Source organism: Podarcis vaucheri, assembly GCF_965113315.1.
Source record: "Podarcis vaucheri genome assembly, chromosome: 18".
NCBI lineage: Eukaryota > Metazoa > Chordata > Lepidosauria > Squamata > Lacertidae > Podarcis > Podarcis vaucheri.
This window is the reverse complement of record NC_138756.1, coordinates 9,646,394-9,673,811: the sequence shown is the minus strand read 5'-3', so window position 1 is coordinate 9,673,811 and position 27,418 is coordinate 9,646,394. Positions and strand designations below refer to the sequence as shown.

The 27,418-nt window shown below is 49.8% G+C and overlaps 1 protein-coding gene across 5 annotated transcripts in view; it reads left to right on the top strand.

Annotated features, from left to right (window-relative positions):
- SBNO2 (strawberry notch homolog 2) overlaps positions 1 to 27,418 on the top strand; it is an 89,539-nt gene that overhangs the window by 53,349 nt on the left and 8,772 nt on the right. For all 5 annotated transcript variants that reach the window (XM_082206249.1, XM_082206247.1, XM_082206248.1 and 2 more), the window contains 19 exons: positions 1,467 to 1,565; positions 4,070 to 4,166; positions 4,840 to 5,000; positions 6,397 to 6,530; positions 7,575 to 7,665; positions 8,911 to 9,054; positions 9,688 to 9,805; positions 11,090 to 11,195; positions 11,791 to 11,944; positions 12,454 to 12,630; positions 13,897 to 13,994; positions 16,643 to 16,725; positions 19,549 to 19,737; positions 20,153 to 20,328; positions 21,548 to 21,679; positions 22,027 to 22,162; positions 23,454 to 23,566; positions 26,232 to 26,303; positions 27,041 to 27,149. In XM_082206249.1, the coding sequence (XP_082062375.1) occupies positions 1,467 to 1,565; positions 4,070 to 4,166; positions 4,840 to 5,000; positions 6,397 to 6,530; positions 7,575 to 7,665; positions 8,911 to 9,054; positions 9,688 to 9,805; positions 11,090 to 11,195; positions 11,791 to 11,944; positions 12,454 to 12,630; positions 13,897 to 13,994; positions 16,643 to 16,725; positions 19,549 to 19,737; positions 20,153 to 20,328; positions 21,548 to 21,679; positions 22,027 to 22,162; positions 23,454 to 23,566; positions 26,232 to 26,303; positions 27,041 to 27,149 (2,389 nt within the window). The remainder of the gene's footprint in view (positions 1 to 1,466; positions 1,566 to 4,069; positions 4,167 to 4,839; positions 5,001 to 6,396; positions 6,531 to 7,574; positions 7,666 to 8,910; positions 9,055 to 9,687; positions 9,806 to 11,089; positions 11,196 to 11,790; positions 11,945 to 12,453; positions 12,631 to 13,896; positions 13,995 to 16,642; positions 16,726 to 19,548; positions 19,738 to 20,152; positions 20,329 to 21,547; positions 21,680 to 22,026; positions 22,163 to 23,453; positions 23,567 to 26,231; positions 26,304 to 27,040; positions 27,150 to 27,418) is intronic.

Sequence of the window (27,418 nt, the reverse complement as noted above, 5' to 3'; positions counted from 1 at the left end):
AGAGGCTTTTTAAAAAAAGAGAGAGAGAGAAAGGAAGAAAGAAAGAAAGCCACCCTTTTTTAAAAAGGGAAATAATTGCAGTGTGTTTGTGCCTGCCTGATCTTCCCATATTTCACTTCTGCTTCAAGAATGCCTCGCAAACCTCTCTTCTCTCAAAGCCGTTTTATAGCCATTTGGCTTCTGCAAAGTCTAAGGAAAAGGCACTTCGGTCTGGAATCTCTGTAGTTGTTATGGGTGTGTTTGTGTGTCTAGGGAGGGCTTGGGAGATGAAAATTCCCCGGTTGACATTGATTACCCAAAGCCAAGGGTGAAGGAGCACAGTTAGGTTGGTCACATCGTCGCGGACTAGAAACCAGATAGATGCACAATCTCTCTCTTTAAGACGCAATTACTACCTGGCCCAGAAATGATGGGAGTTGTATTAATTATTATTATTATTATTATTATTATTATTATTATTATTATTATTATTATTAATTTATTTATACCCCGCCCATCTGGGTGGGCTTCCCCAGCCACTCTGGGCGGCTTCCAAAAAAAATATTAAAATACTGTACTACATCAAACATTAAAAGCCTCCCTAAACAGGGCTGCCTTCAGATGTCTTCTAAAAGTCTGGTAGTAGTTGTTCTCTTTGACATCTGGTGGGAGGGCGTTCCACAGGGAGGGCGCCACCACCAAGAAGGCCCTCTGCCTGGTTCCCTGTAGCTTTCTTCTCGCAATGAGGGAACCGCCAGAAGGCCCTCGGAGCTGGACCTCAGAACGATGGAGGTGGAGACGCTCCCTCAGATATACTGGGCCGAGGCCGTTTAGGGCTTTCAAGGTTAGCACCAACACTTTGAATTGTGCTTGGAAACATATTGGCTGGGGTTCCCCATTCACTCTGGGCGGCTTCCAACAAAATATTAAACATTAAAAGCTTCCCTAAACAGGGCTGCCTTCAGATGTCTTCTAAAAGTCAGATAGTTGTTTTTCTCTTTGACATCTGGTGGGAGGGCGTTCCACAGGGCAGGTGCCACTACCGAGGAGGCCCTCTGCCTGGTTCCCTGTAACTTGGCTTCTCGCAGCGAGGGAACCGCCAGAAGGCCCTCAGCACACTCCTCTGTTGTCCCCTGAGACGGACGAATGTTGACTGGCATCTCCATTTGGCCGGCCCCTCCAGCTTGCTTAAGCAGGTCAGCGGAAGAGATCATTTCTTGCATTTATCTCCCACAACAACAGCAAAAATATTTCAATATAGGACAACGAAAAAGAGAAGCGCTATCGCTATTGCATCTCCAACAGTCAGGTACCTTAGATAGCCTTTTTTAAAACCAACGTAATGGGGTCCAGTGTATTCTAAATATTATTTTTTTGTTGCATGAGCCTCAATTTAAGGTCCGGGGACACCCTCGTAATAGCAGTGAAAACAGTTTCCCAAGCCTTGTATTTTTATTCTTCTCCTGTCTTTCCCCTTTCCTCCTCAGCGATTGCCTCCAGATTTGGAAGGCTTAGAAGGGCTACAGGGCATTGACAGTCACCTCGCAGCCGCTCCTCAAGATACCTCTCTTCTTTCCACCGTTCAGGTGAGGGGCAGTTTTCTGCAGGGTCTCGGAGACCCATTTCAAGCCACTGTTGTCTTTTCCAGAACCGATGAATGCCATAATAGACTCCTCAGCCTGTTCTGATGCCACATTTTAGAACAGTACCTTCACACAGCTGAGCACATCAGGCTTGCCTCACTGGCTCACAGCCATATATTTGTACCATTCCCATTACTCTGCTTTTATTAATCCCAGTCCTGTGAACTTTGGTAATACTTCCTTGAGCAGGAATCCGTTTAACTTTGCGTTAATCCAGCGGTTCTCAACCTGTGGGTCCCCAGATGTTGTTGGACTACAGCTCCCATCATCCCTGAGCTCTGGCCTTGCTAGCTAGGGATGATGGGAGTTGTAGTCCAACAACGTCTGGGGACTCAGAGTTTGAGAACCGCCGCGTTGATCTAAAGAAATACACAACCAACATACCAAAATGAAGATTGTTTCCAGAGGCGAATAACAGGCAGTCATATCGCATTCATGACCATTGTTTTATACACACAAAAGATGCATAAAGCAGTAAAAAAACACCTCCAAAAGCCTCTGTCCAGTAAGGAGACATTACAGACATTTATGAAATACTATCCAGAATAGAGGCAGTGAAGCTTGAAGAGGCTGGCTGATGACAGTTTTAAAAGCTTCCTTTAAATGTGGGGACCACAAAGTGTTATGCAGAACACTAAACATTCATATTGTTCACCACGAAGGCGGCAATCCTGCACACCTACCTGGGAGTAAGCCCAGTTTAACTTTGGGGCTTACTTCCCAGAAGACAGGCACATGATTGCGGTGTAAGTGACCCACATGCTGATTCCAGCGTATCAAACAAAATAATTTAGAGCAGAGCATGTATACTAATTGGATGCGGGTGGCGCTGTGGGTTAAACCACAGAGCCTAGGACTTGCCGATCAGAAGGTCGGCGGTTCGAATCCCCGCAATGACGGGGTGAGCTCCCGTTGCTCGGTCCCTGCTCCTGCCAACCTAGCAGTTCGAAAGCACATCAAAGTGCAAGTAGATAAATAGGTACCACTCCGGCGGGAAGGTAAACGGCGTTTCCGTGCGCTGCTCTGGTTCGCCAGAAGCGGCTTAGTCCTGCTGGCCACATGACCCGGAAGCTGTACACCGGCTCCCTTGGCCAGTAAAGCAAGATGAGCGCCGCAACCCCAGAGTTGGCCACGACTGGACCTAATGGTCAGGGGTCCCTTTACCTTTACCTTTTATGTATACTAACAACCCCAGGTGAAACAGGCCATTCCCCAAATTACTTTGATGATGGGCTTGAAAATGGGAGAGGTTAATAGGCACTCTTATACCCGGCTTGCTTGGAAGTTTGCATGGGTGCCTTTCGTTATTTGCATGTGCTGAGAAAAACAGTGCGAGGTTTTACTGAGCTTTAAAAGTTATTTTCACTCTGCGGAGATCAACAGCAAAACCGTCTGCTTACAAGACACGGCACAAATGGAAAAAGGAGTTGGGTTCAGAGGAGGAGGGGAGGAAAACAAAAAAAGCAAGCTGAGGTGCTTGTCTCTGATTTCAGAGTTGTCATTTAACAACCATTGATTGATTTGGTTTGTTGTGCTTCTAGGCTGCTTTTCATTCAAATGAATCTCAAAAGCGGCTCACAAACAATGAGTAAGGATAACATAATGAAACAGAATGGCTCAGTCGGTAGAGTGTGAGACTCTGGATCTCAGGGTTGTGAGTTCGAGCCCAGCATTGGGCAAAAGATTCTTGCATCACAGGGGGTTGGACTAGATGACCCTCGTGGTACCTCCCAACTCTATCCAGTTCTAGGATTCTATGAAATACAGAATGAATCACATAATATAATTACCGTCACCGATAAAACGATTACAGTATATAAAACACTGTGAATGAAACAGGAACTGAGTAATACATTACAGTGGTACCTCGGGTTACATGCGCTTCAGGTTACAGACTCCGCTAACCCAGAAATAGTACCTTGGGTTAAGAACTTCAGGATGAGAACAGAAATCACGGAGCAGCAGCAGCAGGAGGCCCCAGTAGCTAAAGTGGTGCTTCAGGTTAAGAACAGTTTCAGGTTAAGAACAGACCTCTGGAACGAATTAAGTACTTAACCCGAGGTACTACTGTACAGCAAAACCCCATGTTACAAGATCGACAGATCAATACGGCATTTATAATCTGCGAAACAGTATTAACAAGATGAACAAAATGGCAACTAAGAAAAACTCAGCTAAGCACCGCTAGGTTAATCGGTGACTGCTAGCCGCAATGGAGGCACAGTCGCAGGCAGCGGTGCTTTCGAATCTTAGTTGCTGGAAACTGCAGGAGGGGGGAGAGTCATTCTTGGGTTCGAATCCTGCTCACCGGGGTTTTCCATTGCCATGAGAGCAGGATGCCAGGGTTAGATGGGCTCTTCTTAATGCTCCTCCTGGCTTGCATTCCTTGGAAGGTGCCTGCCGAACATGTTTGTGACTCTCCCGTTCCCCCCCCCTTTCCGTTCCAGTCCCAAACTCAGGTAGAGGAGGAGGAAGAAGGGGACGACGACGAAGCGGAGGAGCTGGGCCACGCGGAGACGTATGCTGACTATGTCCCTTCCAAATGTAAGAGGGGCGCGGGGCCCTTGCCTTGATAAATTGTATTTTAAAAGGGTTTGGTTTCTTTATCCCAGCCAAACAGGCTCCCAGAAGCAGCTCATGTAATATCAGAGTTGTGGCACAGCTAGCATGTTTATTATTATTATTAATTACAGTGGTACCTTGGTTCCCGGGGACGCGGGTGGCGCTGTGGTCTAAACCACTGAGCCTTGGGCTTGCCGATCAGGTCGGCGGTTCAAGTCCCCGCCACGGGGTGAGCTCCCGTTGCTCAGTCCCTGCTCCTGCCAACCTAGCAGTTCGAAAGCACGTCAAAGTGCAAGTAGATAAATAGGTACCGCTCCGGCGGGAAGGTAAACGGCGTTTCCGTGCTCTGCTCTGGTTCGCCAGAAGCGGCTTAGTCCTGCTGGCCACATGACCCGGAAGCTGTACGCCGGCTCTCTTGGCCAATAAAGCGAGATGAGCGCCGCAACCCCAGAGTTGTTCGCGACTGGACTTAACTGCCAGGGGTCCTTTACCTTTTTTTACCTTAGTATTATTATTATTATTATCATTATTACTAATCACCCTCCCTTATGGGAGCTATTAATTGCAAAAACACAGCGCTGCCACTGCGGGGAGCAGGCAGCAGGGGTGACAAACGTCAAAACAGCTGACAGTCCCCCCCCTTTCACCTTTCCAGCCAAGCTGGGGAAGCAGCACCCCGACCGAGTGGTGGAGACGAGCACCCTCTCCAGCGTCCCCCCTCCGGACGTCACCTACACCCTCTCCCTCCCCGCCTCCACCGCTGACAACGGATTACTCTCTGCACTACAGCTGGAAGCGATTACCTACGCCTGCCAGGTATGCGGGAAGCCATGCCAGAGCTTTTTGAAGTTCCAGTTAGGTTTGTAATAGCGACGTAGGAAGCTGCGTTCACGATTGTCTGTGCTGACCGACACTGATTTAGCCTGTTTAGATTTTATAATAATAATAATAATAATTTATTATTTATACCCCACCCATCTGGCTGAGTTTCCCCAGCCACTCTGGGCGGCTCCCAATCAAGTGTTAAAAACAGTACGGCGTTAGATATTAAAAACTTCACTGAACAGGGCTGCCTTCAGATGTCTTTTAAAGAGAAGATAGCTGCTTATTTCTTTCACATCTGATGGGAGGGCGTTGCACAGGGCGGGTGCCACCACCTAGAAGGCCCTCTGCCTGGTTCCCTGTAACCTCACTTCTCGCAATGAGGGAACCGCCAGAAGGCCCTCGGCGCTGGATCACAGTGTCCAGGTAGTACGATGGGGGTGGAGACGCTCCTTCAGGTATACAGGACCAAGGCCGTTTAGGGCTTTCAAGGTCAGCACCAACACTTTGATTTGTGCTTGGAAACGTACTGGAAGCCAATGCAGATCTCTCAGGACCGGTTTTATGTGGTCCCGGCAGCCACTCCCAGTCACCAGTCTAGCTGCCGCATTTAAAAAAAAACAAAAAACGGGCGCCCTTAACTGGTTTTTAATGACGGGCGCTATGGGCCACTCTGCGAGAGGAAGCAACCGACAAATATAAATAAATGAACAGTAGCTTTGTGTTTTCTGTGCTTTGTGCAGGAATAATTCCTCTGTTTAGAAGAGGCATTCTCTCCTGAGAGCGAGAAATGCCTTTCCTTTGATCAGGAGGATCAGGAACTTGTATCCCACCCAGATATAATTAGAGACATTTAGAAGAGGCATTCTCTCCTGGGAGCAAGGGGTGCCTCTCCTTCGACCAGAGACGGGGAACTTGAATCCCCCCAGATATACCGTATTTTTCACTCTATAAGACACACCAGACCACAAGACGCACCTAGTTTTTGGAGGAGGGAAACAAGAAAAAAAATACTCTGAATCTCAGAAGCCAGAAGAGCAAGAGGGATCGCTGCGCAGTGAAAGCAGCAATCCCTCTTGCTGTTCTGGCTTCTGGGATAGCTGTGCAGCCTGCATTCGCTCCATAAGATGCACACACATTTCCCCTTACTTTTTAGGAGAGAAAGAGTGAGTCTTATAGAGCAAAAAATACGGTAATTAGAGGAATTTAGGAAAGGAGAGGCATTCTCTCCTGAGAGCGAGAAATGGTGCTCCCTCAATCAGGGACAGGGAAACCAGTGACTGCCTCTGGCTCCACAACTTCTGGAAGGTCGTGCCCCCACCCCTGCAGAATGCTGCCACCCCTCCGCTCCTAACCTGCCCCCCCTTCTTTCCCTTTCCCGGACTTGCAGCAACACGAAGTCCTGCTCCCCAACGGGCAGAGAGCCGGCTTCCTCATCGGGGACGGCGCCGGCGTCGGGAAAGGCCGGACGGTCGCAGGGATCATCTTCGAAAACTACCTGAAGGGGAGGAAAAAGTCCCTGTGGTGAGTGTGCGTTCAACCGGTTTTGAAGGTTTGGGCATTCGGCTGGGGTCTCACTGGAGGCCAGATGAGGCCATTGCGCTTGCAGGAATTGCATCGTGATGTTTATCTTCTGAGCAGCCATTTTGGTGGGGTTTTTTTGGGGGGGGAGGGAGAACATCTTAATATGCGGTATCTTAATATGTCAAGAGACGGGACAGTCCCTTTTCTCATCACCATATTATTCTTCCCAACAAGGCTCGCCGAGGCTTGCATTGTATTAAGCAGAGGGTGGGAACCTTTTTAGTTTACTTACTGCATTTCTCTACCACCGTATTTTTGTTCCACTCTGGGTGGCTCCCAACAGAATATATTTAAAACACGATAAAACATCAAACATTAAAAACTTCCTTAAACAGGGCTGCCTTCAGATGTCTTCTACAAGTCAGGTAGTTGTTTATTTCCATGACATCTGATGGGAGGGCGATCCACAGGGCGGGCGCCACCATCGAGAAGGCCCTCTGCCTGCTCCCCTGTAACCTCACTTCTTGCAGGGAGGGAATGGGCAGAAGGCCCTCGGAGCTGGACCTCTGTGTCTGGGCTGAACAATGGGGGTGGAGATGCTCCTTCAGGTCTACTGGGCTGTTTAGGGCTTTAAAGGTCAGCACCAAGACTTTGAATTGTGCTTGGAAACGTACATAACACTGTTACACCACAGAGGCTCTCTCTCTTGGTGAAAACAAGGCACACAAATGTATCTTACAGAGGGGGAATTGTCAGTGTATTGTAGTGTTCAGAGTGCCGCACTACCCCCCAGGAAAGACCAGGGTTCAAATCGCCCACTTGGCCATGAAGCCCGCTGGGTGAGGCAAGCCCGTCCCTGTCTCTCAGCCTAGCCATCTTCGCAGGGTTGTTTTGCGGATAGAAAGGGGGGAAGGGCTGTGATTTCTTCTGGGCAGCCTCTCAGGGGCCAGAGACGAAAGCGAGCGGGGGTTTTACCTTAGCACCGCCTCTGCGCTGATCCGCAGATCCTCCCAGGTCTTTACGCTCCCCGCTCTCGTTTGTCAGGTTCAGCGCCTCGAACGATCTCAAGTACGATGCTGAGAGGGACCTGAAGGATATTGATGCCCCTGACATTCCTGTGCATGCTTTAAACAAGGTATGGAGCAGTATCTCTCTCTCTCTTTCTCTCTCAATAGTTCTTATTAGATTTTACACATTCCTTGACACTCAGCATCACAAGTAATAAAAGTCGCACAAGGTTCTTGCGAATCTCAAGACTTCCCTCGTCCCCTCTGTGGCTTTTTTAGGTAAATTTTCCAACTGTATAAGTCCATCTAATTTGCAATACAGGACCCGGGTGGTGCTGTGGGTTAAACCACAGAGCCTAGGACTTGCCAATCAGAAGGGCGAGGGTTCAAATCCCCGCAATGACGGGGTGAGCTCCCGTTGCTCGGTCCCTGCTCCTGCCAACCTAGCAGTTCGAAAGCACCTCAAAGCGCAAGTAGATAGATAGGTACCACTCCAGCGGGAAGGTAAACGGCGTTTCCCTGCGCTGCTCTGGTTCGCCAGAAGCGGCTTAGTCCTGCTGGCCACATGACCCGGAAGCTGTACACCGGCTCCCTCGGCCAATAAAGTGAGATGAGCGCCGCAACCCCAGAGTCGGTCACGAGTGGACCTAATGGTCAGGTCTTTACCTTTACCTTTTTAATTTGCAGTCCTTCCCTGTATCTAAAATCTATGTATCATTGCAAGAGTTAATTTGAAACCTGCCAAAGAGTTCAGGTGTTTGCAGAAGCATTGTCCCTATTGCATCTCCCAACAGTTACATACCTTTATAGATGCAGTTATATGCAAGTTGTTCATAATCTTGCAAGCTTGTATAAGCCTTCAATCCAGTCGGAGAAGGGAGGTGCATTTTTATTTTTACACCCTCTCTTGCCGAAATGCCGCCAAACCAGAGATCCTGTCAGTTCCACACACACCCTTCAATCCGGCTGCTTAATTTCCTCTCTCTTTCCCCCCTCTTTTTTATTTTTTATTTATTCAAAATTAAAACAAGACATATTATCCAAAAACATATCATCCTTGTTCCCCCCCCATTTTTCCTCCCTCCCCCCCTCCCACACAAAACCCACCCCTCCCCCCCAACTTCCCTCAGTTCCAGTCTTTGGTTTCTCTAAGAATGCTGTTTTCTGCATGTTACAGAGTTGTATAGATCCTCAAACTATTTAGCTGATTATTATCAATAAAAAGTTTGTGAATGTTTATTCAAAACCTGCCAAGGAGTCCAGTTCACTTTGTTGCGTCTTCAGATGCTTTGTAAAGGGTTCCCATTCATCCTCAAAGTCACAGTTATCCTTGTCCTGTAGTTTATATGCTCTTTTCCCCCTCCTGACTGTAGATTAAATACGGCGACACAGCTACCTCGGAAGGAGTCTTATTTGCCACTTACTCAGCCCTCATCGGCGAAAGCCAAGCCGGTGGCCAGCACAGGACCCGCTTGAAGCAGATTCTGGATTGGTGCAAGGAAGATTTCGATGGTGTTGTATCCTAAGAGAAATGAACCGAGCTCTGCGCGTGTTCTTTGTGCATGCATGTCTTTCCAATGGTGCAACGCTCTGTTCCTCTCTTTTTCGCTCCGAAGAGCCTTCCTTTGCATATTTCCGTGCAGCCGGGCGGGCGGGGGGGGGGGGCGCTTAAAATATCTGCTGCTATTGCTATGAGTCTTGCAATTTTTTTTGCTTCCCCCCCTTTTTCTAAGCCGCTAATAGTCTTTAAGCCGCTAAGCCTTTAATAGCCGCTAAACCGCTAATAGCGCTATTCCGCTAAGCCGCTAATAGGGTTGCTTCGCAAGACGGAAAAACCGCTAGACGAAGAGACTCGCGGAATGGATTATTTTCGTCTTGCGAGGCACCACTGTATTGGTTAATTTTTCTTATAGGGCTGTTTCCCATGCTATTTGGTACCATTGGTCCATGCTTACTCCCGACAGGTCTCTCCAGTGTCTGGTTAGGTACAATCAATATCCCATTCTCTGTTCAGGTTTTGGTCCTCCTGATTTCCCCAGTCAATCTGGCCACCTCTGCACCGTCAAGTAGTTTAATCTGCCGGTCCAGTTACCTAATTTGACTAGCTACTCGCATTCCCCCTTCTTTCCTTAATGGGTGCCCGCTTCCAGATTGTGTTTGACGAATGCCACAAAGCCAAAAATGCCAGCTCTACTAAGATGGGCAAAGCAGTATTGGACCTGCAGAACAAGCTGCCTCTCGCAAGGGTGGTTTATGCCAGTGCCACAGGTGAGTTCGGGGCGGCGGTGAGGGGGGGGGGCTGCTTTGAGAACCTATGAGTGTGGGGGCCAGGGTATGCCCATCATGGGTTTGTATGAGAGCGTGCCGGCCAGTAATCACGCAGCTCAAAGTCGGAGTTGACTCTCTCTCTCGTAGCAAAAACACAACCTGCACAGACTTGGCTGAATGTCACCCCTAATGAGCAGAGCGGCTCCTTCCTTTTGGCGGCTGCTGGATCCTCCCAGGGCAAACATGTCTGTCCTCCAAATAAGGGAGCAGCAAATAATAATATAATAATAACAATTTATTACTTATACCCTGTCCAACTGGCTGGGTTTCCCCAGCCACTCTGGGCAGCTCCCAGCAGAATATTAAAAACACGACAAAACATCAAACATTAAAAACTTCGCTAAACAGGGCTGCCTTCAGATGTTTTCTAAAACTCAGGTAGTGGTTTATTTCCTTGACATCTGGTGGGAGGGCATTCCACAGGGCGGGTGCCACTACTGAGAAGGCCCTCTGCCTGGTTCCCTGTAACCTCGCTTCTTGCAGGGAGGGAGAACCGCCAGAAGGCCCTCAGAGCTGGATCTCAATGTCTGAGCTGAACGATAGGGGTGGAGACGCTCCTTCAGGGATACTGGGCCATTTAGGGCTTTCAAGGTCAGCACCAACACTATGAATTGTGCTCGGAAACGTACTGGGAGCCAATGTAGGTCTTTTAGGACCCGTGTTATATGGTCTTTACGGCCTCTCCCAGTCCCCAGTCTAGCTGCCACATTCTGGATTAGTTGTAGTTTTTGGGTCACCTTCAAAGGCAGCCCCACGGAGAGTGCATGGCAGTAGTCCAAGTGGGAGATAACCAGAGCATGGACCACTCTGGCAAGGCATGAGGGTCTCATCCTGCGTACCAGATGGGGCTGGTAGACAGCCGCTCTGGACACAGAATTGACCTGCACCTCCATGGACAGCTGTGAGTCCAAAATGACTCCCAGGCTGCGCACCTGGTTCTTCAGGGGCACAGTTACCCCATTCAGGACCAGGGAGTCCCCCACACCTGCCCACCCCCTGTCCCCCAAAAACAGTACTTCTGTCTTGTCAGGATTCAACCTCAAAGTAAACAAGAGTCACAAGATTGCATGGGAGGAGTCAGCAGTGGTGCCAAACATGCAAGCAGGAGAAAACGGGTGATTTGCAGAGGAAAGAAGGGAATTCGGTGGAGGGGTATTAGTGGTAGTGATTGGTCAGGTTGCACCAAACTTTTCCTGACCTTTAAGCATCTTGTGCTCTTGACAGGTGCCTCCGAGCCAAAGAACATGATTTACATGAGCCGGCTGGGTATTTGGGGAGAAGGGACCCCTTTCCGATCATTTGACGACTTCCTATCGGCCATCGAGAAGCGGTATGTTTGGGAAAACGTTTCTTCCCGTCAACGTGAGAATTTCGATTTATACAAGTGAACAGACTCACAATTTTTAAACCCAACCTGAACTGCAGACCTGACATATTCCCGACCTCGCTTACCAACAAAGTTATTTTGGTTTGTGGTTAGTTTGGCCGAGGACAAACTGTGTTTGGTTCAAGTGAAAATTTATGGAAGGAAGCTTAGATCAACCTTTGTGGTTTCTCAACCTAGGTAGTTGTCTCTATAAACCGTGGTTTATATAACCACGGTTTCTGGCTTCCACGTAGCAACAAGTTGCAGTTAGTTGAAACTAGAAAGCACGTAGGAAACTGCCTTCAAATCTTATTTTGCTTCAGGCTGTTTGGGGCTGCGGAGCATTGTTCTCCAGGAGTAGTATTTCCTAGCCTCTTCCTTTTCCGCATTTGAACATCCTCGCATAGGAAAAGTGGGTTACAAACAATCGGAAGCAAACAAATGTCGCCTTTTGACTCGTGATGGTTTGATGGGCATGGAAAGAGGCGGGCGGGGAGTCCTGTTCCAAAGTTCGGCCGTCTTCCCTCTTCCTCAACGACTGCTTTGGTCTCCCCCGCAGAGGTGTCGGTGCAATGGAGATTGTCGCCATGGACATGAAAGTGAGCGGGATGTACATCGCGCGGCAGCTCAGCTTTTCGGGGGTCACTTTCAGGATAGAGGAAATCCCACTGGACCCAGAGTACAAGCTGGTCTACAACAAGGCGGCTCAGCTGGTAAGCAGGGAGTTTGTTGTTGTTGTTTAGTCGTTTAGTCGTGTCCGCCTCTTCGTGACCCCCTGGACCAGAGCACGCCAGGCACTCCTGTCTTCCACTGCCTCCTGCAGTTTGGTCAAACTCATGCTGGTAGCTTCAAGAACACTGTCCCACCATCTCGTCCTCCGTCGTCCCCTTCTCCTTGTGCCCTCCATCTTTCCCAACATCAGGGTCTTTTCCAGGGAGTCTTCTCTTCTCATGAGGTGGCCAAAGTCTTGGAGCCTCAGCTTCAGGATCTGTCCTTCCAGTGAGCACTCAGGGCTGATTTCCTTCCGAATGGAGAGGTTTGATCTTCTTACAGTCCATGGGACTCTCAAGAGTCTCAAGCAGGGAGTTTACGTAAGGGTTAAGATTTCTGGAGCGCTAAGTGCTTCCTGCAGGCAATTAGAAGCCGTGCCTTGGTACCACTGTACTTTAAATGGTAAAACAGAAAAATTAATTTCTTTCTCTCTATCTCGTTCTCTCTCTAGTGGGCAGAAGCCCTGGGGGTTTTCCAGAAAGCTGCCGACCTGATAGGCTTAGAGTCCCGGAAGTCTTTGTGGGGTCAGTTCTGGTCCGCCCACCAGCGCTTCTTCAAGTACCTCTGCATTGCTGCAAAGGTCCGGCGTCTCGTCGAGCTGGCGAAGGAGGAACTGAACAAGGGCAAGGTGAGACAGAGAGAGAATTTCCCTAAAGTCTTCGATGAGCTGGATGTTTGCTGGAGGTGCTGAGAGACCACACCTCCTAAAGAAACGATCGTTTGTTGCCCAGCATTAACGCTGCCGGGTATTTTTGACGATAACCGGTTTTGTCAAAAACGTAGTCTGGATACATGATCCTGGAAGCTCAAATAGTAATTGCAACTCGGCCGAAAATTTGACGCTTGGTACCACTCATTCTGGAAGGTAGCTGTAATGGAAGAAAATGCTCATCATTTGAGATTTTGACCATGGCTAGAACCTCCAGACCTTTTTAATATGGTTTGGCATGTCTTTGTTGCATATAAAGCGGAGGCATCGTTTTCGAGACGACCCAAGCTAGGTCAAGTTAGAACTAGACTTGACAATCAGATAATTTTGATTTTCTATAATTGGGCTTTGTTATTTTGATCCACACACAACAGTATTATTATTACTTAATTGAATTTTTATACCTCCCGTCATCCAAGGATCACAGTATAAAACCAAAAAAATACCTAGCATAGTAACAAACAAAAGCAACGCAGTTGTACCTCGGCTCTCGAACGCCTTGGTACTCGTACGTTTTGGCTCCCGAACACAAAAAACCCGGAAGTGAGTGTTCTGGTTTGCAAACTTTTTCAGAAGCCGAACGTGAGACGCGGCTTCCGCTTGAGTGCAGGAAGCTCCTGCAGCCAATTGGAAACCGTGCCTCGGTTTTGGAACAGTTTTGGGAGTCGAGTGTACTCCTGGAACGGATTAAGTTTGAGAACCAAGGAACACTGTACCCCCAGTTTCTCTTGTCATCTTTTGGTTTGCATCTGTTGCTATAACTGTTTTCTCTGTTATATGTGAAATGAGATCCAGGTGACCCCCCGTTTATGTGGGGGTTACATTCGGAGGCACCATGCATTTACAGGAAATATGCATATATCGGGAGGCGCCATTGACAACTCCTGAAAACGCCTGCTAAACCTCTGGAAACCCTTGAAAACCCCTTTAAAAAAAAACTCCACCACAATAGCAGCCTCCAAACCTCCTTGCTAAAACTCTCAAAGTTTGGTGCAAAGGCTCGTGAAATCGCGCTCGCAAAGGATTCTGGGATTGCGCTAGCCGCTCTTTGGGGGGGGGCTGGTTTTGTGTGTGCGCGCCTTTTAAAGTGCCGCTTCCGGGCTTGTGAACGTCTGTAAACGGGGAGCTGAGCCATACAGAATCATTACCAGACAAACCCTCTCTCTGTCCCCCCCCCCTCCACAGTGCGTCGTGATCGGCCTGCAGTCGACAGGTGAGGCCCGAACCCGGGAGGTCCTGGACGAGAGCGAGGGGCAGCTGACCTGCTTTGTATCTGCTGCCGAGTGAGTTTGTGCGCATCCGGGGAAGGAGGGCCTCCCAGAACCCAGCATTTTGGAGGCTGGGCGCTGCCCCACCCCCGAGCTCTCTCAACTGGGCTGGGCTTTACCCTCGCACAAGGAAGCGGGGCCTTCTCGGTGGTGGTGCCCTCCCATCCGATGTCAAGGAAATGAATAACTATACAATCTTTAGAAGACCCCTGAAGACAGCCCTGCATGGGGAAACTTTTTTAGGGTCAAATATTCTTTTATGCTTTTATATATGTTGGAAGCATCGGGACGTGGGCGGCGCTGTGGGTTAAACCACAGAGCCTAGGACTTGCCAATCAGAAGGTCGGCGGTTCGAATCCCCGTGACGCGGTGAGCTCCCGTTGCTCGGTCCCTGCTCCTGCCAGCCTAGCAGTTCGAAAGCACCTCAAAGTGCAAGTAGATAAATAGGTACCACTCCGGCGGGAAGGTAAACGGCGTTTCCGTGCGCTGCTCTGGTTTTGCCAGAAGCAGTTTAGTCCTGCTGGCCACATGACCCGGAAGCTGTACGCCGGCTCCCTCGGCCAATAAAGCGAGATGAGCGCTGCAACCCCAGAGTCGGTCACGACCGGACCTAATGGTCAGGGGTCCCTTTACCTTTACCTTTACCTTTACCTATATGTTGGAAGCTGCTTAGAGTGTCTGGGGGCAACCCAGTCTGATGGGTGGGGTACAAATAATGAAATTATTATTATTATTATTATTATTATTATTATTATTGTTGTTGTTGTTGTTGTTGTTGTTGTTATAAAACAATGGCAGTGCTTAATAAGAATATCTGCTGGGGCCGCATGCGATATGCCTGCCCCGAGATTCTCACTGTCTGTTCTAACCCTTTCCTCTTTCCTAACCCCCATCTCCCCTTTATAAATGAATGCTGGCCGGGTTCTGCTTCTACATTATCAAAAACGTATTTTTTTTTTTGGGGGGGGGAGTGTTTGTTCCCATCCAAGCTCATGCGCTCACTATCAGTCTCGCTGACCAGCCTTCATGTCCCGGGAGCGGGGCGGGGTAGCGTCGGGTGAGATTGGGGCGAGTTGCGTACCCATAGAAGCCCCTGTTTTGCTCCCAGTTGCATCAAGTGACCCCCCCCCCTCATTTGTCCATGCATCCTTCCTTACTTTTCCCATCTCCCCCTCCCTGATTTTATTTTTTTACCCTATCCATGTGTCAAGTCTCTCGCCCTTTTGGGTATACTTGGTCACATAAATGCATCGCCCCAAGTCAGACTTGTTTTTCCCAGACCAAAAGTGTCAGGTGCAGTTGCGGTTGCTCTAGAGTAAGCAGGCAGGACTCCGACCAGTGTTTTACAGGCTTTATTTTGGTGCAGACTTGTCGATCAGAAGGTCGGCGGTTCGAATCCCTGCGATGGGGTGAGCTCTCGTTGCTCGGTCCTTGCTCCTGCCCACCTAGCAGTTCGAAAGCACACCAGTGCAAGTAGATAAATAGGTACCGCTCCGGCGGGAAGGTAAACAGCGTTTTCGTGCGCTGCTCTGGTTCGCCAGAAGCGGCTTTGTCCTGCTGGCCACATGACCCGGAAGCTGTACGCTGGCTCCCTTGGCCAATAAAGCGAGATGAGCGCCGCAACCCCAGAGTCGGCCACGACTGGACCTAATGGTCAGGGGTCCCTTTACCTTTAAGTGTCAGGTGCTGTTGCGGTTGCTCAAGAGTAAGCAGGCCAGACTCCGACCTGTGTTTTACAGGCTTTATTTTGGTGCAGACTATTTACAGTGGAGAGCCCCAAGGCTCATGTCTGGCTCAATCGCTAGCAGAATCCAGGAGTGGTCTTTTTTTGTACCTCCCCCAACATAAAAATTTCGTTACCCCTAACCGTTTCCGCCCCTCCCGGCGCCTGAGATTACTGCGCAGGATGGGCGGTGGCAAGGGCATTCTTTCCCCCTCTCCAGAGCGTCGTAAAGTCTCTCACTAACATCCTCTGGTCCTTGCACCTCTTCTCCACTGGAGGCGGGAGGCTCCTCCTCTCCGGAGGAGGAACTGCTTTGCAAGACTTTCGGAGACTCCCTGTAAGACAACTGCCCTTCTATTTCTCGCCTCTAAGCCCATGGCAGTTCCCTGACCGTAAGCAAAGGGCGGGTTCCCAAAAAATAAACAAATCAGATTTTTATTTGCAATCTGGTGTGCGGAAAATTCATGGCCCAGGCTGCTTTTCTTCAGCCACACTCACTGCCTGCCCCCCAGCCCCAATATCTCTCCTCCCTCTCTGCTCCCCAAACCCAGTATGACTCCTAAGCTCCTTATAACTACTGGGCTACTTCCAAAGGCAGCTTCTGATTTGCTCAGCAAACCTGCCACAATCCCTCCATCGCCCGGCCTTCGTTTTAGAACTCCCAAACATTCTGTGACATCACACCAGCTCAGCCAATGGGCTGTCAGAAAGAAGCCAAGCGGCGGGATGCTTGTAGCCGCACATCCAATCCCGAACAGGTTGTTTTTTGGGGGGGTTGTTTGGGTGTTTCTGTTTTGCTTTCGTGTTTCATTCAGTCTCTGTGTCCTTCCCCTTTGGGTTTACCCTCTTTTCTTTTTTAAATAAATAAATACAATCAGCGACGGTTTGGCTCCTCCTGGCCGTTAAGAGTAAAATCTCTGCATCTCCCAACTCTTTTCAGAGGCGTCTTCCTCTCACTAATTAAGAAGCACTTTCCTTCAACCAAACGAAAAAGAGAGAGAGGAACTGGCATTAAGAGAAAACGTAAGACCCCGACCCCCAGCGCTCTCCCCTCCCCTCCTGAAACCTCATCCCCTCTCCCCCCACACCCTCCTTGCGGTGCAGTTGCTATCTGCCGCGCCCCCCCCCATTTCTTCCCTTGCTTCCCTTCCCCCTCACCCCATTGCCAGCCTCCACTCGTGGTCTTTCGCCACCCCATCTCCCTTTTCTTTCTATTTCTTTCTGTTTCTTTATTTCTACACTGGTACCTTGCTTCTCAAACTTAATCTGTTCCGGAAGTCCATTCCAAAACCAAAGCGTTTCAAAACCAAGGCGCGCTTTCCCATAGAAAGGAACGCAAAACGGATTGATCCGTTCCAGACTTTTAAAAACAACCCCTAAAACAGCAATTTAACGTGAATTTTGCTAATGAGACTTTTGATCCATAAAATGAAAGCAGTAATCAATGTACTGCGCTATAAAATAAATAAGACCATATTGTAGATGATGAAATTGGAAAAAAAAATCTTCTCACCTGCACTGATGATAGTCATTGTTTGCATGGGGGGCTTTTATTCATTTCTGCAATCACACAAGCAATCAGTCCATCAGTAGCTGAACTGGGTTCCACGCAGACACAGAAACAAATGAACCGAAAAAACCTCAAAAACAAAAATGCAAAATAAATAGCAAATACAAAAGCGCCAAACTTAATGCATTCCGGAAGTCCGTTTGACTTCCGAAATGTTTGAAAACCGTGGCGCGGCTTCTGATTGGTGCTGGTGCCGCGGAAACAATAGCCGACAGCCACATCAGACGCTCTGCTTCCAAAAAAAGTTTGAAAACCGGAACACTTACTTCCGGGTTTTCGGCCTTTGGGAGCCAAGGTGTTTGAGAACCAAGGCACCACTGTATTTACCTTTCCTACTCCTTTGCAACAGGGACTCCCAGGCATGTGGTTAATTGCCCTGGTGGTTGTGGACTTAGAATGTAGCCTCCTCCCTCCCTCCTTCACCTCCAAAATGGATTTATTTTATTCATTTTTTGGACTCAAGTTGGTTTCCATCCAGCACACACACACACACACACACACAGGTCTTTGCCCTAGGTGTCTCTAAATGTGTGCAGAGGAGGGCAAACCAAAATGATCAAGGGTCTGGAAGCCAAGCCTGATGAGGAGCGGTCAAAGGAGCTGGGCATATTTAGCCTGGGAAAGAGGAGGCTGAGAGGAGATAGGATAGCCGCCTTCAGATATCCGAAGGACCGTCACGTGAAAGTGGGGAGCAAGCTTGCTTTCTGCAGCTCCAGAGGGCTGACGGACCCAAATGACTAAAGAGGAACTTCGGACTCAGCTTCAGGAAGAACTTTCTGGCAGCAAAAGCCCGTTGAGCGGTAGATGGGACTCCCTCGGAAGGTGTTGGTCTCTGCTTCGCTGGAGGTTTTGGAAGAGAGTTCGGATGGTCTCCTGCCATAGATTCTTTCAACTTTGATTCCTGCATTGGAGGGAGTTGGACCGCATTGCAGGGAGTTGGGGTACCTGCAATGAAACGTAGAATTCCAGAGCTGGATGATACCCCAAGGGTCATCTTCCAGGAGCCTGCAATGCAGGAATCTCAACTACATAGCTGTCAGCCGTCCCTTATTTGGTGGGAAAGTCCCTTATCCCAGCGCCGTGTCCCGCTGCTGTCCCTTATTGATGATGTCCCTTAAACTTCCCGGGTTTCAAAGGAAGCAGCTCCTCTCCCTCCCTCCCTGCTGGCCAGGGAGGAGGGAGGCTCCAACTATGTTGCTTGGCTGCGTTGCTTACCCAATAAGGAGTCTAAGAACGACTGGGGGGGGTGGAGCTTGCATGCCTTGTGCCAATCAAATCAGCCGTGTTGCCTGGGGACTCGCCTTTGCTCTGCGCTTCCCAGCGGAGAGGTGACGGTGGTTTTCCTTGCTGCATCCCCTTTGCCGGGTTGCTGTGCTGTGGGAACCACCGCTTGAGGCTTCGTTTGGCTGCTGGCCGGGCTTTCTGCCTTTGGCTCGGAGGGGCTCAGAAGTTGAACATACCTGTGCTTGGAAAATCCCTTATTTTGGCTGCTGATCCCTTATTTTCGAGGCTGCTGGTCCCTTATTTTCAAATCTGTAAGTTGACAGCTATGCTCAACTAAAGCATCCCAACCTCTGCTTAAAAACCTCCAAGGATGGAGAGCCCACAACCTCGCAAGGGAGACCATTCCACTGCATTGCATGGGGTTGGACTTTTTGAGGATCTCTTCCAACTCTTACGATTCTAAACCTGTCCTCAGCTTTTCATTTTCAAAAAGCCCCTTTTAGCTTTTAAATTTCAAAGCACCACCTAGACTGAGTTATTATATGGGGCGCTTGTAAGCATTTTCAAGGCCCGTGACAGTCCGACAGCATTCCCTTCCCCAAAAGAAAAGAAAAAAGAAAAATGATTCAAGGCGCAGGCGTGCTGGTGGTGCAGAACCAAAGCGGTTGACCTCCAAATTTTCCTCATTGTGATTTCTGGGGTGCTGGCTCTCTTCCTTTCTCTCCCCTCCTGTTCTTTGCCTGTCCTTAAGGCCCCGCTTTCACCCAGGCAGTTGGCCTGTCGCTCGTGTCGTTGAATGGTCTTTCATACCGGGAGGGTGGGACCAAACCCGCAGAATTTCCTGCGTGTAGAAAAGCAGGGTGAAAAGGCTTCACTTCTGACATGCTAGGTGTTTTCATGCGGGAATTATTTTGCATGGAGCTGTAGTGGGAACTGGGCTTTCCTTCCCCCTTTCCGATAGCCCCTTCCCTCCCTCCCGTCTGCCCCGTGGCTCCCCTCTCTCTTTAAGCGGCCTCCCTCACTTCCCCACCCTGCCCCACCTTTTATTCCAGGGAAGCAGAAGGGCCGCGGGGCCAAGTTCCCCAAAAGTTGCGACCTCACCAGCAGCAGCGTCATCAAGATCAGCTCCGACAGCAGCTCCGATTCCGAAGGAGGGATGGAGAGCGATTTCAACTCGTCCCCGGAGTCCCTGTTCGAAAACGACGACGTGATCTTCAATGGTTACGCTTGCGACGATCGGGGTGAGGGGTTGTTTGGGCTTTCTTATCGCCATTGTTAATTGCTGTCATCTTTAATCGCACCCAAAGGGACGCGGGTGGCACTGTGCGTTAAACCACAGAGCCTAGGACCTGCCGATCAGAAGGTCAGCGGTTCGAATCCCCGCGATGACGGGGTGAGCTCCCGTTGCTCGGTCCCTGCTCCTGCCTACCTAGCAGTTCGAAAGCACACCAGCGCAAGTAGATAAATAGGTACCGCTCCGGCGGGAAGGTCAACGGCGTTTCCGTTCGCTGCTCTGGTTTGTCAAAGTGCAAGGAGAAATCCTTCCTCCCCTGCCCCCCATGCTAAATACTCCCAACAGTTTCACATTCTTGGGCGTCCCCACGAGTTCTACCACCAGGAGAGAGGGAGAAACAAACAACTTATCTCTCTGCGCAGGCAGCACCTCTTTGCAGAACTCCCAGAAGGAGCTGTACGGCACCGTCATGCTGGAGAACGTCGAGAAGATGAAACAGGACCTCCTGGCCAAGGCGGAGGCGCTGGGCAAAGAACTACCTCTCAACACCTTGGACGAACTGATCGATCACTTTGGGGGCCCGGAGCACGTGGCAGAGGTGGGTGGCAGCAGGCCCATGACGATGAAAATCATGAGAATGTTGGGCCGGTGTCTTGTCTCGGTAATGGGCTGGATGAGAGCCAACAGACTGAAGCTCAGTCCAGATTAGACTGAGGCTCTGTTAGTGGGGGGTTCCCTAGACCAGATGGCTGGCTCTTGGTGGGGTCACACTTCCCCTGAAAGAGCAGGTTTGTAGCTTGGGGGTCTTCCTGGATCCTTTGCTGTCGCTCGAGGCTCAGGTGGCCTCAGTGGCCCGGAGTGCCTTCCATCATCTTCAGCTGGTGGCCCAGCTATGCCCCTATGTAGACAGGGATGTCCTGTTGCCTATGCTCTGGTAACCTCGAGGTTAGATTACTGCAGTGCGGTCTACGTAGGGATGCCACTGAAGACAGTTCGGAAACTTCAGCCGGTGCAGAATTCAGCGGCCAGGTCGCTCACCGGACTGCAAGACGGTTTGAGCATATTGCGCCGATCCTGGTCCGACTGCACTGGCTACTGATTAGTTTCCGGGCCCAATTCAAAGTGCTGGTTTTGACCTATAAAGCCTTAAATGGCTCAGGACCGCAGTACCTCAAGGATCGCCTCTTTCCATATGAACCTGCCTGGACCTCGAGATCATCTTCTGAGGCCCTCCTTCGCGTGCCGCCTCCTCGAGAGGTCTGGAGGGTGGCAACACGAGAACGGGGCCTTCTCTGCAGTGGCTCCCTGTCTGTGGAACGCTCTCACCAGGGAAGTGCACCTGGCGCCTTCATTATGCACCTTTAGGTGCCAGGCAAAAACATTCCTTTTTAACCAGGCTTTTGGTTGATCTGAGCCGATTTACATCCCGTGCCCTTTTAAAATGTGTTTTTTTGGGGGGGGGCTATTGGGTTGTTGTTTTTGTCTTGATTGTGTATTTTGTGGTTTTATGTCTTGATTTTGTGAACTGCCCTGAGACCCCTGGGTATAGGGCAGTATATACCATATTTTTCGCTCTATAACACGCACCCGACCATGACACGCACGTAGTTTTTAGAGGAGGAAAATCCGTAGGCATGCCACCCATAGGCATTCCCTCCATAACACGCACAGACATTTCCCCTTACTTTCTAGGAGGAAAAAAGTGAGCGTTATGGTGCAAAAAACCCGGTAAATTCAATAAATATTAAAGAGAATGATGATGATAATGACCTCCCAGCTATAACAGCTTTTTCTTTTCTGTTCCCTCTCTCACGCAGATGACCGGCCGCAAAGGGCGCCTGGTGCGGCGGCCGGACGGCTCCGTCGTCTTCGAGTCGCGAGCCGAGCAATGCCTTTCCATCGACCACGTGAACCTCAAGGAGAAGGAGCGTTTCATGAACGGAGACAAAGTGAGCGCCAGGCAGGGCTTGGAGGGGCAAGCAGGGTGCCAGGGTGGGTGGGGAGCGAGGGGAGTGGAGAGACGAGCCCAGAGGGCTAAAGCTGCAGTGGTCCCACTCCGCTAACCCAGAAATAGTACCTCGGGTTAAGAATTTTGCTTCAGGATGAGAACAGAAATTGTGCTCCGGCGGCGTGGTGGCAGCGGGAGGCCCCATTAGCGAAAGTGGCGCTTCAGGTTAAGAACAGTTTCAGGTTAAGAACGGACCTCTGGAACGAATTAAGTACTTAACCCGAGGTACCACTGTACTTATACTCACATCCCACCCACCCCTGGTTTCTCCCTCTCTCTGTCCCTCAGCTCATAGCAATAATATCCGAGGCCTCCAGCTCAGGGATTTCTCTCCAAGCGGACAGACGGGTAAAGAATCAGAAGAGGCGCGTCCACATGACGTTAGAGCTGCCTTGGAGTGCCGATCGAGCCATCCAGCAGTTTGGTGAGCCGGAAGCACAGCACAGATGCCCGAGAAAGCTCGTCTCTCATTTCAATGCTTCCGCTGGTGGTGGTTTTGTGCAGTGCCAAAGTGACCTCCCTAGGGTGCAAGTCTGGGCAGCGTGTCTGGAGGTCCTAGGCTGCCTGGACGACAAGACCCCCCTCTTAGCCTCGCTGATGGGGTCCAAAGGAAAGCAGAGCACCAGCTTGGCAGCAGGTGGCGCTGTGGGTTAAACCACAGACCCTACGACTTGCCGATCTGAAGGTCGGCGGATCGAATCCCCACAACAGAGTGAGCTCCCGTTGCTCGGTCCCTGCTCCTGCCCACCTAGCAGTTCGAAAGCACGTCAAAGTGCAAGTAGATAAATAGGTACCACTCTGGCGGGAAGGTAAACGGCGTTTCCGTGCGCTGTTCTGGTTCACCAGAAGCGGCTTAGTCCTGCTGGCCACATGACCCAGAAGCTGTACGCCGGTCCCTTGGCCAGTAAAGCGAGATGAGCGCCGCAATCCCAGAGTTGGCCACGACTGGACCTCATGGTCAGGGGTCCCTTTACCTTTATCTGGCAGCTGGAGTTGCCGGAAGGAGTTGGACAAGGTGCCATCCACCTGCCTTAGGAACTCTGCTCCAGATTTGTGAAGGGTTTACTCCCGAGCCTTCTCGTGTAGATATCCCACAATGCAGCGGAGGTTTAGGATCAGAGCTTTCCTTCTCCTAGTTGGGCTCCCTTCCTACGTGCCCCCATTGCCCCTCACTCCTGCTGCTAAAACATGGGCAGATAGGATCTTGGTGGAAAGCTCATCTCTTAATCCTCTAACAATGGAAGAAAGGTGTCCTGCGTTCAGCAGGAAAAGAAATTCTTCCTTCAAAAATCACTTGATTACGTGGGAAATACAGTGGTACCTTCGTTCTCAAATGGCTTGGCTCCCAAACAAATCGGCTCCCGAACACCTCAAAGCGTTCCGGTTTGCGGACGTTTTTTGGAAGCTGAACGTCTCTTGCGGCTTCTGATTGAGTGCAGCCAATTGGAAGCCGCGCCCTGGTTTTCGTATGGTTTCGGGAGTCGAAGGGGCTCTCAGAACGGATTTTGAGAACCGAGGTACCACTCTAGTGGATAGAGCTCAGATTCCCCGCTTGGCCAGGAAGCTCACTGTATGTTTTGGAACATAGCCTCTGCCTTTTCCGGCTGCATCCCCAAACCAATTGGGTCGGCCCGGGTTTTACATCGCTGGCTGCCCCACCCCTCGCTGTAGGGGGCGTTGAGAGCTAACCTTCCCTGTTTGGGGTTTCCTTCCAGGTCGGACGCACCGCTCCAACCAGGTTTCTGCTCCGGAATACATCTTCCTCATCTCCGAACTGGCCGGCGAGAGGCGGTTCGCTTCCATTGTGGCCAAACGCCTGGAGAGCCTTGTAAGTCTTGGTTTGCCCCTTCCGCGGAAGGGTTCCTAGGTCCATCTGCCCCCTTGGCCCCATGTCTTTGAACCAGGAAAGACCTACCGTATTTTTTGCTCTATAAGACTCTCTTTTTCCCTCCTAAAAAGTAAGGGGAAATGTGTGTGCGTCTTATGGAGCGAATGCACGCTGCACAGCTATCCCAGAAGCCAGAACAGCAAGAGGGATTGCTGCTTTCACTGCGCAGCGATCCCTCTTGCTGTTCTGGCTTCTGAGATTCAGAATATTTTTTTTCTTGTTTTCCTCCTCCAAAAACTAGGTGTGTCTTGTGGTCTGGTGCGCCTTATAGAGCGAAAAATACGGTGCATAGTTGGGGGGGCAGGCCCCTCTCCGGCCCTTGGAAATCTCTCCAGGGCACAAATCAAATCAAAACTTTATTAGCAAAGCCAACAGGCCACAGCTGTACAAAAGTTAAAAATGAGAATAGGGATAAAAGGAAGAAAAGAACAGACAAAAGGAGGTCCGTCGGGTGAACAGGTCTGTCACTCAGATGGTGGCCCTCAATTTCACAGCTCTCTCGATGTACCTCGCGACCTTCTCTGTTATCTGACTGTTCGTATCAGATAATAGAAAATGCAGTGTAATGTCTGTTGAACGGCCGGGGTTGGAGAGAATGAGTGGAGTAATAATCTCATTCCTTAGGTCTTTGTAAAGAGGGCAAGAAAAAAGGACGTGGGACACTGTTTCCGTGTTACCATCTCCACATGGGCAGAGTCGTTTTTCAAATGGGGTCTTTTGGTAACGACCTTCGAGTACAGCAGAGGGAAGAACATCCCATCTAGCCAATGTAAAGGCACGTCTGTATTTTGGGATGGTTAGTTTAGACAAATATGAGGCTGGAGAGTCAAAATGAGAAGGGGGAAAGTAGGTATACCATGGGCACAGTTTCTTTAAGATAGTCAGGTTGTTTTGTCGTTCGATGTCTTTCAGGCGCTGGCCTATTAGACTCTTTGCTTTGATGAGGCCCATTGATAGTAGGGACTGTGAGTGCAGACCGCATGTAAGGAGTTTTTTATGCACAGTTTTAAACCACTTGCTTTCGTGAGGGTCTTGCATTACTAACGGCAGTAGACCAGGAGGATTCAGATTAAGACGAAGCCAATAATTAAATGTTCTCTGCCAGGTCCGAGTTTCCACAGATGGAAGGCAGGCCTCGAGTCGCAATGCTGCGTTTGGAACACAGGGGGGGACACCGAGTATTTGCCTTAGAAATTTGGACTGGACAGTTTCAAGACTGGAGCAATGGGTCCCCGTCCAGATTTGCGCCCCGTACAATAGCTGCGCCAGAGGTTTTGCTTGATACACTTCAAGGGCTGCTGGGATGTATCTGCCCCCCTTCGTATAGAAGAAGCGGGACAGCATCTTGATGCTTTGAGCAGCTTTTTCTTTGGCACATTTTTGGTGGACATCCCAGGACCCGGTCGACTGGAAAACGATACCCAGATATTTGAAGGCTTTGACTTGTTCAATTGTCTGGTTATCCATCCTCCAGCTGTACTGTCTGTGTTTCCTTGCAAAAACCATGATTTTGGTTTTCTGATAGTTTATTGCAAGTTGCTCTCTTCTACAGTATGCTGAGAATTCATCTATGAGCCTATTTAAACCTATTCTTGTTCCAGCCGTAAGCGTTTCTGCTGAGCTGGAATGTGAGCCTCTTCCTTCCTTGGATTTGAAAGGCAATGGTGAAATTTACATTTCCTGCCCCGCCCTCTTTTGTCTCTGGCTGTAATGTGGCCCTTGGAAGTGAACACGGCCCTTGTGGCTAAGAGAATGACCCACTTCTTGAACTGGGCACCACAGTTCAAGAAGGACACTGACAAACTGGAACGTGTCCAGAGGAGGGCAACCAAAATGGTCCAAGGCCTGGAAACGATGCCTTATGAGGAACGGCTAAGGGAGCTGGGCATGTTTAGCCTGGAGAAGAGGAGATTAAGGGGTGATATGATAGCCATGTTCAAATATATAAAAGGATGTCACATAGAGGAGGGAGAAAGGTTGTTTTCTGCTGCTCCAGAGAAGCGGACACGGAGCAATGGATCCAAACGACAAGAAAGAAGATTCCACCTCAACATTAGGAAGAACTTCCTGACAGTAAGAGCTGTTCGACAGTGGAATTTGCTGCCAAGGAGTGTGGTGGAGTCTCCTCCTTTGGAGGTCTTTAAGCAGAGGCTTGACAACCATATGTCAGGAGTGCTCTGATGGTGTTTCCTGCTTGGCAGGGGGTTGGACTCGATGGCCCTTGGGGTCTCTTCCAACTCTATGATTCTATGATTCACTTTGGGAGGTATTCCGGTTCAGGTCCTGTCTCAGTCACAAATTCACTGAAGCAACCTCAGAGCCATGTTGCCCTGGTCTCTTCCCCTTTCTTCACTGCTGGGTGTGTGTGTGTGTGTGTGTGTGTATGTGTGTGTGTGTTGGGGGATAAGACATACGTGAAAGTTAACAGAGAAAACGTAAAGGGCTGGATCCAGGGTTTGAGGGGACCTTGGTGGGCATACCTGGCAGCGGTTGGCAGCAGCAGCACTCCAGGTCCGTGCGAGAAGGTGGGACTGCCAGGCTAGGCTACTGCAAAAATATACAACGTATTTCCTTTCCTTTTCTCTCTCTCTCCCCTTCTCAATAGGGTGCCTTAACTCACGGAGACAGGAGAGCGACCGAATCCAGAGACCTCAGCAAATACAACTTTGAGAATAAGGTGAGGGGCAAGTCGAGAAAGAAGTGAAAGGGTGCGGGGCGCTGGTCCAAGAAAATCTCTCGTGCCACCATAAAGCAACCTTCGCCAACCCGGAAGCTCTCCCAGATGTTTTCGCCAATGGCTGCCGTCAGCTGCACTGCAGAGAGTTGGGCTAGGCGATTCTGTACTTTTTGGGTTCTGCATCTCGAAGTCACCATGTTGGCAGAGGCTCCCTTTAAAGGCTATGGGAGGAATTTTACATGACGCCGTTACAGGGGGAACGTGTGTTTAACCTAACCCAGATGCCTTGAAAGTTGAGCCAACTTAAATCTGTTTCAGCATTTTAGCTCATGTGTGTTTTAAAGCACAGCTGTGCGGTTTTTCTACATTTCATTGTTTTATCTTTTCCTAAACCGCTTTGTGGCACTCAGAACGGAAGCGTAACACTCAAAACGGAGCATGTTCGGCTTCCGAAAAAAGTTCGCAAACCGGAACACTTCTGGGTTTGCTGCGTTTGGGTTCCAAGTGGTTTGAGCTCCAAGGTGTTCGAGAACCAAGGCTGTACTATATAGAGCAATGCTATATATGAACGATCAAATAGCGCACAATGGAATTACAGTCTTCCTTGGGGCAGAATCTTGATTTGCTGGGCTGCAAAGCGTTTCATTTATTTATTTTGATGGGGCAACGGGGGGGGGGGGTTGCACCCCGACGCCTGCGCAGGGCCTGATGCTTTCTGCCCTCCTTCCCCTCCCCAGTACGGGTCCCGGGCCCTCGTCAAGGTCCTTCACACCATCAACAACCAGACGGAGAACAAAGTCCCCGTGCCCAAGGGGTACCCGAGGGAAGACGCTGCTTTCTTCCACGGTAAGGAAGCTGGAGGCAAGAGTGCAGGTTGGGCGGTGTTTGTTGGGGCATAAAGGGAAAAGGTTCAGCTGGGCGCAATCTACTCAATTGCAATTTCTTTCCACTTCTATTACATTTTTTCACACACCTTTAACCTAATTTCATACTTCTTTTTCTATTACACATTGTTATCCATCTTATTCAGTATTTCAGTATTTGAAACGGATCTTGTTTATTCTAATAGGAGTTCTGATTTTTCGATACGGTTTTGCAAGGTGTTTAAGACATAC